General features: G+C 39.5%; 1 protein-coding gene across 1 annotated transcript in view; it reads right to left on the bottom strand.

Annotated features, from left to right (window-relative positions):
* Nucleotides 1-7,346, bottom strand: part of HACD2 (3-hydroxyacyl-CoA dehydratase 2) — an 11,733-nt gene extending 4,387 nt beyond the window's left edge. Inside the window, exons 1-3 of the mRNA XM_008638241.2 lie at nt 7,191-7,346; nt 6,874-6,892; nt 4,123-4,211 (exon numbers count right to left, since the gene is read on the bottom strand). Of these exons, the coding sequence (XP_008636463.2) occupies nt 4,123-4,211; nt 6,874-6,892; nt 7,191-7,343 (261 nt within the window). The 5' untranslated portion in view covers nt 7,344-7,346. The remainder of the gene's footprint in view (nt 1-4,122; nt 4,212-6,873; nt 6,893-7,190) is intronic.
* Nucleotides 7,347-12,889: the final 5,543 nt, after the last annotated feature.

The following is a 12,889-nucleotide window of genomic DNA, read 5'->3' as shown; positions in this document are numbered from 1 at the left end:
AATTCAGAAAAGTCAAAACCCAAAAGTCTGTAGCTTGAAGTAGCATCCAAGGATATGAGCAAGGACAAGAAACTGGGATGCTGACAGTGAATCATACGCATGAAAGTAGAAAATTACAGCAGTTAGAGTCCAACTCTATCATATGACATCTGTAACACTGCCTTTGAGGTCTAATCTCCCCCCATTTCCTTTGTATTATAAGTTATTAAAACAGTATTAAAATAATAGTTCACACTATTATGAAACACACAACCCTGTTAGGTTACCTAAAGAATCATTGATTGTGCCTTCATAGCTTGTGTCCCTATTTAAGGAAGAAAGAAGACTGGAAACTGGTGGTTATCATTATAAAGTTTCTTGCACACTCACATAGCTGTCCACCAGTCTGTCACTGTCAGAACTTCTCTCTGAGCACTGACAATTTTTCAGTACTTCAGATAAAGATGACTGAAATGTATATTATAAATCCCCTGAGAACTGATTTACAAAACAATTGCTCAAGAGTCTTATTCTTTTAGCCCCTGCTAATACTGCATTTGCATCATTCCTCCTCCAGGTTGAAGATAAGGCAAATACACAGACCTTTAATAAACCACTAAGGTCAGTCAGTGCTGCCCTGAGAATTCAATTCTTCTTCCACTACTTTTTTTCCTGCCAGTCTTTCAAGGAAGGACAAACTTTACACTTTATTTACATCTTATTTGTCCAGCTCTCTTAATAGGAGTCAAACATACAATAGGCATCAGTTTTTGGCATATGTTTTAAGCCAACATATCAAGGAGGCTCCTGAATATATCTTAGCTTTTTTTCAGTACTGTGAATAGCAGACAATGTTTGTTAAAATATCAAAGAAACCGCTGTCTTTTAAGATGCAAGATGAGAACTGGGAGTTGACAAAATAAAGCCTGAGAGGTTTTTAATGTTCTCCTTAAGAATGGAAAGGGAAATTTCTCTACGTTAAGAGTAACAGTTTGACAAATTTGCAGAAAATTTCAGCTAAACACATAATTAAGCAATCCAATGCAGAAGAGCAAAACCAGCAGCACTATGCAAGTATAATGATGGAAAATGTTGGAACAGCACGTCTCTCTCCAAAGAGCTGGTTCTCTGGTACAGTAATTGAAAAATAAAACATAAAATTAAGGGGAAAGAAAGGAAGCTTCACAGTAGGCACAAAGCGCCTGACTATTGTGTTGTATGGCATTGCTCGAATTTTACCTAGATGTAAAGCAGTGATGAGTCAGCCTTTTCAACAGTACTCATTATTCAGAGTTCTGACCCTTCCAGCATGGACTTTTTACTACAACTTAGTCTTAAATATAATAAATAAAGATGTTCTTCCTTCTTGTAGGTAAGTATGCTTTACCACTGATTGAAGATATCAATTCACAACTGCAGATACTGGAGTCCCAATACCAGCTCCACATGCTGTATATGTTGCTTTCACAGCATCTCTTGACTGTGTGTTCTACAAAGGTTCCTCTAAAACTGTATTACACTTATTTGCAACTCATCTGTAATTGAACCCAATGGGATAAGCAGCAAATGCCTGCTGACACCATTTTTTAACCACCCATCAGAACTGGGTGCAGAATTATTTACCAGAATGGAATTCCACAAAGGCCTGACATGATGTCACCAGATGATCTCAGTGCTTACACAAATTCAAAAAGACACCTTTTGAACTGAAGGACACTTTCTGTTCTCCTATGCCTACATCCTCCCAGCCCTTCATGCCAGGCTGCTTATTCTCCTCCTTCCTTTGCAGGGGAAACAGTAAAATTCACTGAACTGATTCCTTTCTGATGTAATGGCCAGCAGTGATTACATGCCAGGCCCTCTTCCACAATACCAACAACTGCTCCTACAGTGCAGGCAAGGAGAAGTGTGCAGTGCTTTAACATTTGCCATGCTTTAACATTTGTTGTGAATAGCTTCATATTGAGTTTAACACCACATCAGCACTGAAGTCAACAAAAAGCACAAACGTGTTAGTGGCGAGAAGCATGCTTCAAATCACATCACATTTCCAGAAGTGTATCCTGACAGGAGGGATGCAATACACATTTCTTCTTTCAGCTGTATTATATATGAAAACAGTCTGGAAAGCAAGATACTGAACAAGCCTCACTCAAAAAGTTAAAGAGGAAAACTGAGTTTTATTTTACAAGAACCTCATCATGCAACTGCATCGCTTACAAGTTCCATAAAGCTGTGTGACAATTTAATCCTGGCCTTCACCATGGAGCTCACTTGTGCAGACAGCCCTTTAGAGAAAGTAGAACACTTGTGACACTTGCAATACGTCTCCCCAGGTGAGCCTGCAGGCTCCCTGGTTGGGGGAAGGGGAGGGGGCGGAATACAGCCTCTTATTTGATTTATTTGCTCTAAGTCACAGACTTACAGAAACTCATCACAGGATTCCTCATCCTTGCCATTCTTATACCCACTTTCTAAGACATTAAAAAAGCAACACATAATACAGCCTCTCGCAAGACTTTAGCCAGAAGACCACACAAGTGTGGGGAAAAAAATCTGCATGGAGTATTGTTGAAAGAATCCTTGTTAAAAGTCAAATGTTTGGCTAAATTCATTGCTCCCATTTTCTCCCATTTTGTTGGCTTTCTCTGGTGAGAATGTGGGCATAAGCTTCAAAAAAACCTAACCCACAATCATATTACAGGTTTTTCTTTGATGTCTAACAGACAGCACATGGAATAATTCTAATCCATTCAATCTAGCCTTTAATATTTGGGTTACATCAAAACCAGGAGACAATTCATAAAAACAGATTATCACTGTTCTTTATGAAGCACCAGGTATCCCAACATCATATATATAACAAGCAAAACTCCAAGAATATTTATTTTAAAGTATTTTATACATATATATAAAATCCAATGTGTTGAGATTATGGCTTTTTTTTTTTTTTGTTCAAAATCTAGTACTGATTCCCAGTGAATTAACAGAGACCAAAGTACATTAATTTGCACCAAAAGGGAAATCCGTTAGAAAAGAATTATTTCCAAGATTTTATGTTTATTGAGAAAAATAACATTCCTCCACTTTAAGTAGCATGAAACTAAAGCTTCATGTGAACAAGCACCACAATACCAGAAAGGGCTGTTAATTACTAGGAACTACAGCGACTTATGTTACTCTACATGTGCCTGGCTGCTCTGGTAACAGCTTTGGAGGAAGGAAGAGAAAGCAGCTTCCCTCAAGACTTTGTAGTAAGACAAGTTCCTTAAGACATTCTCCATGGCAAGTCACAAGTCACAAATAATCTTATGCATAAAATGACTGTCACTTATTTCAGGCACCCATGCTGACACTGGTACCGAGACTAATTTCTTCCTTTAATGAGAAGAAAACCAGTAAGATTAGTTGGCTAAAGTAGCAGCAGAGATGCAGCATATTTGGGCTACTAGAAGGATTCAGATGACATGAGTCAGTCAGCATAACCTCTACCAATTAAAGCATGTCTAGATTTTAAAACAGCTGTCAGGAATAATTTTCAAAAAACATGGCTTCCAAAGGATTCTAAAGAGATCTGCATAGAGTACAGCACTCTTTGGTGTGGTGAGCAGTGAGAAAAAACACACAGCCCCCAAAGACCACCCAAGTTTGGACATAAGAAAGTTGAATGAAGGACAGAGGAGAGATTATCCTGGAGAGTGACAATGGAGAGCATGGAGGCACTGTTGTGCACAAACAACTGAGGGGGAGTTTCAGATGCCACAAAAAGTGAATTGTGTATGCAGGAGGGCAGCGAGATTTCCCTTTTAATTATGGCACTAATGAGATGAACACTAGAAGGCTGTACCAAATTCAGTGTTCTGTGTTACACACTGGAACCTCTTTACCTGTCAGTAAGGACTGCAGAATCTATCCAAGAGCTAGATGTCTCACAGTGAGAGAATTAGACCTCGCTCTGTTTGACCATCAACAAAAGATGACATCAAATCTATTTTTATTTCTTTTGATTCACAGAAATTCAAATGAACAATTTCCCATGTTGGGATACAGACAGAAGACATTTTAAGGACAATAAGACAGCAATCAACACTTGCTTTTCACCATGGATCAATAGTTTTTCTATCAATTTGTAGCTTGACTTACCTCTTTTACACTATGTGTTACTGCCCATGTCAGGAAAACCCTTGACATCACTTGGAAAGCAGTCAGAACAACAGAAGAGGGAACAATGCCTGGAAGATATTTTGCAATTAGTAAATATTCCTGACTACCAGGGTGGGAGGTAGGGATGGGGAAATAAAACACAGCTACACCGAAGTCCAGGTATTTGACATTTCTGGAAGGAAAGCATTTAATTTTTTTTTAATTTGAAAATATGGAGTTAGTTTTTTGGTGTGTTTATACAGCCTAATGCAGTGCAATCCCCTGACAAGACTTTCTGCATCAAAATGTAAACAAAAGTAATTGGTCTTGGTGTAATAACAGCACATTCTTCAATACATGGAACAGCTCAATAGGATGATTTCAATCAAACAGCTTTTGGGATACAAGCTTTCAGATAAACCCTGTTTGATTAAAATATCCAAGTTACTCTTCATTATTGTGCTTTAAAAAGCAAAAACAATAAATATGTTTTGCACTGTATATCCCAAAAAAACAGCCAGCAAAAATTATTTTTCAGAAACACTAATCTAGCCCATATTTTGATAGATGCAAAATTTGTAATTCCTTCCTGGAAATACAACTCATAAAACACCAAACCAACCAACAAAAAAACCAACCCCACAACAAACAAACCCCAAGCAACAGCTGATGCAGTGGTAGGTACAGAAACAACCTGAAGATCCTCTCAAGGAAGCAGATATCACTGGTTCTCCCAGCAAGTTCTGAGGTGCCAATTAAACTGCCAGTAAAAGGACCCACAGGACACACCCAGGTCTGACAGAGCAGGAATAGCTTTAGACTGCAAGATTACACAAAATTTCTAAACTTTGCATCATAAAGTTTTATTTTCCTCCAACAGCTAAATGATAAAGACAAATGCCAGAGCAGGTCTAGCTCCTAAAATACAGTAAAAAGTTTTTCTAAATCTAATGCAAATCACAAGCAACACAACAGCCTCAGAAAGATGTAGAGAACCAATGAGGAAAATGAAACGGGAAGGAAGAATAAGAAAAGTCAAAAGCAAGTTTCATTTGAATTATTTTCATTCATATGTTTGGCTTCTTTGAGAGTAAAAAGAAAAATCCTACAGACATAGCTCTCTTCAGTTTTACCATGTTGTCTTGGTCTCTGGGCTACATATTACTTCCTTTCCAGGTAGAGCTCTGCATTTTTTAAACCTTTGCCACATGTCAAAGTCCTGCTCTCAACCATGCTTCATAGAGACACTTCCCTACCAACCTTCATATTTTGAAGGACTTGCCTCACAGATGCTAACATTTCAGATTCTACTGAAAAGATGTGGAAAGAAAAGTTATGCTGATACACACAGCCATCTGTCACAGATAAGCTTCTGCAAGTTTCCTGTTTCTCCTTGCATAGAAACTTTCGCTAGAGTCAGTAGGACTACAGCAGACAGCAGCAGTGCATCCAGCTGTGCAAAACCCCCTCATTTTATTTAGCTGACAAACACTTCCATTAACAGGAAAAAAATATAATCCATGGCCAGTTATGAGAAAATAACTCCTTTGCAAAAGAGCTTTGTTAGGGAAAGCAATGATAGAATAATAATGGTATAAAATGTTGCCACATTCCCCTAATGGGCTCTTTTCACTAATATTAAATTGTGCTCTTAAGGATAACATGTGCTAAATGGATCCACACAGCAAATCAGCTGAGCCAGAATTATTAGTTTTGCACACAGGCAGGCTGTATAATCATCTTACTTGCTGTTCTGCATCAGCCTGGAAGGTGAAACACAGGACTTCCTCTTGCTACTCACTGATCTGTATGGGCACAGACACCCAAATGTGAAGAAATGATAATCCAATTACACTTTTTACATACTTAGATTTAGTACTAGTAAACACTGGTGTCTGCATACCAGTTTAGGTCAAGAAAATAGCAGAGCATTATGAATTTAGGATGGTAAAAACAGCATTTTATCTGCAAGGTTTTCTGTCCAGTGTTCCAAGATTTAACTTTCCCTTCTTGCCACTTGTTAAATAAGACCTTAAAGTTGGCACGTTTTAATATTAATTTTTGACAAATTTTTTTTAGAAGTATGGTTTATTCTGGAAAAAACCCATAATTGAGATTTAGTAAAATAAAACAGCATTGGAAGGACTGCCTTGGCAACACAGGTAAATAGATGATACACACAAGCCTTTACATTAATTTGAGGTGTATATGATCATTCATTTCTTGGGATGATCTGTGCACAGTTTACAAACTGCCTTTTTAAGGCGTGTTCAGAGTAACTGGATGATTCAGGAGGGTCAGAACTACTTCATCAACGACAGAACCAGACTGCCCTCTGCTGACACATTCCTGTGCACGAGTTTGAGCTCTCCCCACTGCCTCACTTGGTTATTAAAACACCCCACAGGAATTCACTATGAACCTACAATCTAATGCCCCCTCTAGTACGGGGACTGTCTGGATGATGATGAAAAACAGCAAGTTTGGAGTTGCAGCTTTAGGAACCTCAATGCCTTCTTACTCTTTAAATAGTGGCTAGTGAACATTCAGATAGGAGCTGAAGCACAGTTTTACTGTTTTGTGACTTCTCAAATTAGGGAGTAGAAAACTGGAATGTATTTCAAACAAAAATTAGTAAGTTATGCAAGAATTAAATTTGGCAATTCACAGACTGTAACATTTTTCTTGCTAATATATTGCTAAAAGTGCAGTCTTCTATAAAAATAATAAACTGAAAATTTGCAAGCTTACCAAGTGCACAGTGCAGAATCTAGAACAAAAAGAAAAATTCAAATCACTAACATTTCAAATTAAGCAATTCAGACACACATTTAGTTCTGTTACAAGAGCTTAAGATTCAGTATTTGCATTTCAATGATTAATATTTAGCTCTGCTGCCCAAGCTAAACAGCAGACAGTAAAACTCCCTCACCACTTGCTAAAAGGAAAATTCAGCTTTTGTGCGAGATGTTCAGTAGAATTAAAGTAAATGTAAGAAATACAACAATACATGAATACAAGATATTCATGCAAATATTCATAATGCCAGGGAATACGACTACACCCACCTCAAGCAAAGCTCCAGTCTGGAAGAATTTCAAGGGCTTTTCTATTGAATAGTAAAGGCTGTGGTAGCTGCCTTTAGCCAGATATGCCCGAACTAGACCAACTGCAATAACAAGCCACCTGAAAGAGAAAAAAGGAGACATCAAGCAAAGCATAAATACAAAGAAATCTTTAATCCCTCTTTCGATATCTGAGAAAGCGACAGGCAGAACTGTCCTGAAATACACTAACTCTACAACACTGGAAATGTTAAATACTTGCACCTTCTACTAATTTATCCAAATGAAAGATGATGCATTTTTAAGCATTTTTCAGCACCAGTGTGGTACCAGTATCTCTAATGTCTCAGTTTATTTTTCAGTGTGCCCTATTTAATTTAGTTATGGAATGTTTTCATGGCAGATTGGCATCACATTTTGTTTACTTTAAGCAGAAAACCCTGGACAGCTAGTCAGAGATCTCTTACCAACTTACGGCAGCGTGACATAAGATTCAGAAGGCATTGATTTTAACATTTCAGTTCAAAGTAAACCCCTAGACTTCATGAGAAGTCATCCAGCTTAGTTGGTAGTATACATCACATGAGAAATAGTTACAGATAAATAACTGCAAGGAAACTGAGCCTGCTAAAGCCTTGAAGGCAGCATGGCCATTCCCATCCCAGTTTTCCTTTTTAACCAACAATTCAGTCTAAGCCTGTGTAAGTAGTGCCCATATAACTGCAACTGTACGTGAACAATGTGACCTGTTAGCCCTGCTGATTTTCCCCTCAGGTAAATTATACAAACCTAAATATTTTTGTTCCTCGCTGATGAGACTTTCACTACCACAGCTGTCCAGAGCTGGTGCTTGCCCACAACATCAGAAATTCTTCAGTCAAGTCTATGACAAGCCACAAACCCAAGGTGAGTTATCAACCCTGGTCAAACAGTCTTTCATTTGAAAGTAGCACCTTTAGTTACCTTTAGTTTCAAATTGCTTTTGGCAAACATGGGGAGAAGGGGTGGGTTGGTTGGTCAAGAAGAATCCTTAACGAGGGCTCCCAAACTCTTCACTGACAGGCTCATCCTGGCTGTCTCACTCTCAGCTACTCTTAATGCCATCCTACTTTACCCCCATCTCCCTCCAAACCCCTCGTGTAAATCACCGTGTCCCTGCTAACAATTCACCTCAGTGTGTAGTCATGTAGCAAGCCCACTAACTATGCAATAGTTTTTACCCTTTGGAAAAATGTGTGTAGCCGTGGTTTTGTAACAGGGATGATGAAGAAATTCCCTTCATTTACAGCATATTAGAGTCTTAGAAGTACCACATTAGCTTGGGTATTGCTAAGTATGTGCACATATTATCTCAAATGTAGTAATTGATTGAAATACAGTGAAGTTCAGATTTTTCAACAATAAGTAATTCTGGCATCCAAGTTTGTGTTTGCAACAAAATCTATTAGCAGAACTGAAGGAAAGATAATTAATTTCTGCATCAACTTCTCAAAGACAAGAACCAAAGAAAAGCAGGGGGAGTAGGGAAGATAAACAGGAGAGAAACAAGCCCTCCCTTTTTTTCAGAGTGACAAGTTATTTCAGTTAAAGCTGTCTTGTGAAACCGAAGGACAAACATTTGCCAAGTAATTGCTGTTTACAAAGAATTAATCAGATTCCTTTTGTATTTGAACTTCAGTGTAGAATAAACCAGTAAGCACTACAGCATTAGTGATTCTCCCCTGCAACACCTACTGCTTCTTCTTTGGAACAGGAAATCAGAGCAGGTTGACACTGTCTTGTTCTTATCTGTTGAGTTTCTCTGTTTTTCCTGATCTTCCATGTCTGTTGAGAAACTCTGCTGAATTGAGCAACTTCTCCAGTTGCACAAGATGCCAGTTCTTGGTTGCGCCTGCCAACTGTTCTCACCTGAACTGAGACTGGTAAATCCCATGGCTTCCAGAGGAACTCCAGCCTTTTGCTCACCTCCACCCTCGTGCCAGATCACTGACTCCAGCAAGACTGTACTTTCCATTCCATTTACTATCCTTCAAAAAGCATTTGATACAGATCAGAGCATTAATCCACACAAAATGAAAAGCTGAGCCTAGCTAGTGCTGAAGCTTTTAGTACCTCTGTCCTACTTCTGTGATTTCTTAAACAGTTCTTCATCCTCTAAGACTAGAGAAAGTGGAACAGAAGAAGGTGAAACCAAGGAGTATCAGCTGAAAATGGAACTTGGCAAGAAGGTTAAAAGGGCAGCAAAAGGCACCACTGTCTCATGAAAGCTAAGCTTTCTCTGACCTACGCACTGAACTCTACCTGATAGCCCAGCTGGAGTTACATTTCATTAAATTACTGCTGTGCTGTCGGTAAACTCCAAACTGGACTATTACATTCCTTGATTAATCCAGAATAAGAAAAATGAATACTGCACACACTGAGTTTTTTTACTTTCAGTTGGTCAGACTTGATAGACAAGCTTCGTGCTCGGGTCCTTAGGTTAATTCCCTTGACTCTCTCACAGGTCACAAAAAGGCATTTTCTTATGCAAAGTTTACCGAGGTTCTGCAACATTTATGCAAGAGAATACAGCAGAGCTATGCAGTGAGTGCATCTGCAAGGAAGAAGTGTACTTTGACTCTCAACAACCACTCACTGAAGACATGGACAATGAAACTCATAACCCAGAACACTCTTTGCTGACACTGATTAACATAAATCCTTGCAAATTCAAGAGCTATTACATTACCATTGATCTCGAGTGAAATCCTTTTTAAATGCATTGTTTATACCACCAGCAGCTACTTATACCCAGAAGTACTAGTCAGTTACAGCACTTGACTAAAAATAAGAAACATAATCACCTTTTAAAGCAGCTTATCTAACATTTACACTCAGCTCTAACAACATGCCCTCTCTCCCCACCCAGCCCTATTTAGTGATTTTGGTCAAACACAGTTTTTAGGAAAAATAATTTCTATGCTGCATCTATGCCTCCAGAATGAGCTTCCCATGCCAGGTCAGGCATGACTATACAGCTTCACACTGTGATGGGAAAAGTCTGGCTGAACAAAAGAGAAGCAAGATGCAGGGCTTTCTGCAGCTTAATGCTTTGAACCGTGGGCAATAAAACCTGAGCAAGTACAGCTGAGAACCAGCTGCAGCACTGGTTATTCCCCGTTGTGCCATGTTGATCCCATTTCTGAAAGAAATCACCCAGACATGAACCAAATGGTAAGTGCATGCAGCTCCAGTCAGGGATCCACAGGTGCACAAGCTTTTTCTACTGTTGTGCTCTTGTAAAAACCACTGCATTACTAGGAATCCACACACTACATGCACTGCAGCATAGAACTAGAAGTAAGATCTATTATTTTTGGAATCAGTTGTCTTTTCTTTAGCTAAGTCAAGATAAATGCAAAGTAGATACAGTAGCTATGCTGAGATTTTTCAACTGTTACTTGATCCATTTAAAATAAAGTTAATAGTTAAGGCAACTATGGTTTTAAAACATTTACTTTAGTACCTATTTATTGAACAACAATATTGCTGTGTGCTTCTGTTTATAAGCCTTTTGCAAACCAAACAGACCACTTCAAAAAAATCCCCCGTGCTTTTACAGCATCACTTCATCATCTGGGCACCTTGAATTTTTTTGTTTTTTTCTTTCCACAATTCTCTTTCCAAGGCAGTGCAGTCTGAGAAACTAAGTCTGAGCACTCTGACTGACATGGGGTCAGTAAATAATCACTGCCACCAGCTGTGTATCAATCTTTTGATCTTTTCATCTGAACAACTGAGCTTCCATCAACCAGCTCCAGAAAAACTACCTTTTTAAAAGATTTCATAATAAGAAACAAATTGAGCTTTTTTCCTAAGCTGGACCTTGTATATTATGGAATTTCAGCAGTGTCCAGGGGAAGCGAAACTCCTCATTCATTTGAAGACAAATTATCAGTCAGGGCCCTCGGTGACCTACCCCAAAAGAAAAGTGAGAGTCAACACAGAGGTATCATCATGATCACAGAACTCCTATGGCAACTCCCCAAACTGCAAAAATCATCTATTCACAAACACATCCAGAAAAAAGCAGCTCATATTAGAGCACCATAAATCACATCCCACCCAAGAGCGGAATTTTCTAGGAGGCTTGGTGGAAATCAAGAAAATGGGTAACATCATGATCAAGATTTACATGACAACAGAAAGCCAAATAGAGGTTTATGTTATTTATTTCTGAGCTTCTAGCACTTGAATTTTTTTAGCTTGTTCTTTTGAAAAAAAAGAAATTTCTCACGCTCAGGAGCTTGCCTGCCATGACAAAAAGTTCATGACCATGAAGAAAACTTTCCATTTATACCACAGGTTCCCTCTCAGGTTTTTTAGATCTTTTATGAACACAAGTGAATTGCATATGAGCAGCAAAATAAGCAGGGAAATACTTTTACTACTTTGAAGAGCTCAGAGAAGTGAACTTATTACCACAGTGCAGGGACACCACAACAAAACTGAAAAGCCCTCCTGACTGTCTACAATGTGCTGTATTACTCATGTAATTATTTCTGAAACAACAGATTACTTAAATCAAACTGGTGAGTAATTATCATTGCCCTCTGAGTGAAATACCCTGCAAATATCCTATGGAGCCATAAGCCTGCTTAGTAACATTTCACAGTAACTCAACTGTTGGGTAACAGGTGTACCAAGCACCTCACAAGAACTGAGCTCTCCCTGCTCCCCTACCTTTGTTCCACACAAGTGTAAATATCTTGTAAGCTGAAATAGCATAGTCACCAGGAAAGACAAGAATCTTCATGTCCACCTGCCTTATTGAAGTAAATAGTATCTCTATTAATTCTACACTAACCTTCTCCTCAAACATGACACTATTCTCTTTGCTCAACTCCTCGCCCGCCAGGGTTTATCTAGCAGAAAACATGCCCATTGGGATCCATTTTAAAGGCTCTTTTCTCCTCCCACCCAGATATCCTCAATCTTTCAAAAGATGGTGTTATTTTTATCTGGATTCCAGTGAGGCACCACAGCCACATTAAAAAAAAAATAAATTAAAAAGTCTACTTTCTCTTGAGAGTTCCCAGTTTTCACTATTTTAATTTTTATGCCCAAGAACATACCTGAGCAGCCCCAATTGGCCCCAGTCTGCACTCTGCAGGGCAAGGGCAGAGCACCAAGCTGGTCCAGGAGCTCACATGTCCCAACAGCAGCCTTCAACCTCGAATTACAGAGCAGCTGAAGGATTTATAGAAAAATCTTGCAGGGCTCAAGACCTTTGCCTTTAACTATTGCTGTGGATAAATTCCCTGTATTTAGGGTCACCTCTCTACTGGAAACTGCTGGAACCTACACCATAGACATGGTGATGCAAGGAATCTACAGCCACCTGGATGTGACAATTGCTGCAGAGCAAATTAAGGTATCAGTTATAAAACACGGCAGTTCCCAGGGAACACGCACTTGCGCTGCTGTGCAGAACTCCTTCTGGAAGGGGCACGTGAAAGAGGCCAAGCCGCGGAGGGGGCCGGGCAGTGCTGAGGGGTCACACCGGGCCAGGAGCTGCTGAGGCCTGGCACAGGTTGGGCAGGGGCCGCACAGGGACCGGCTCCGGGGGACCCCCGGGCACCCAGCCTGGATTATGGTCACAGTGCACGGTGGAGAGCGGGGACAGCGGGAGCCGGCTGTGCCCGTACGGGCCGGGGCCA

Source organism: Corvus brachyrhynchos, unplaced genomic scaffold, assembly GCF_000691975.1.
Source record: "Corvus brachyrhynchos isolate BGI_N302 unplaced genomic scaffold, ASM69197v1 scaffold126, whole genome shotgun sequence".
Taxonomy (NCBI): domain Eukaryota; kingdom Metazoa; phylum Chordata; class Aves; order Passeriformes; family Corvidae; genus Corvus; species Corvus brachyrhynchos.
This window is presented reverse-complemented; position numbering and strand designations above follow the sequence as displayed.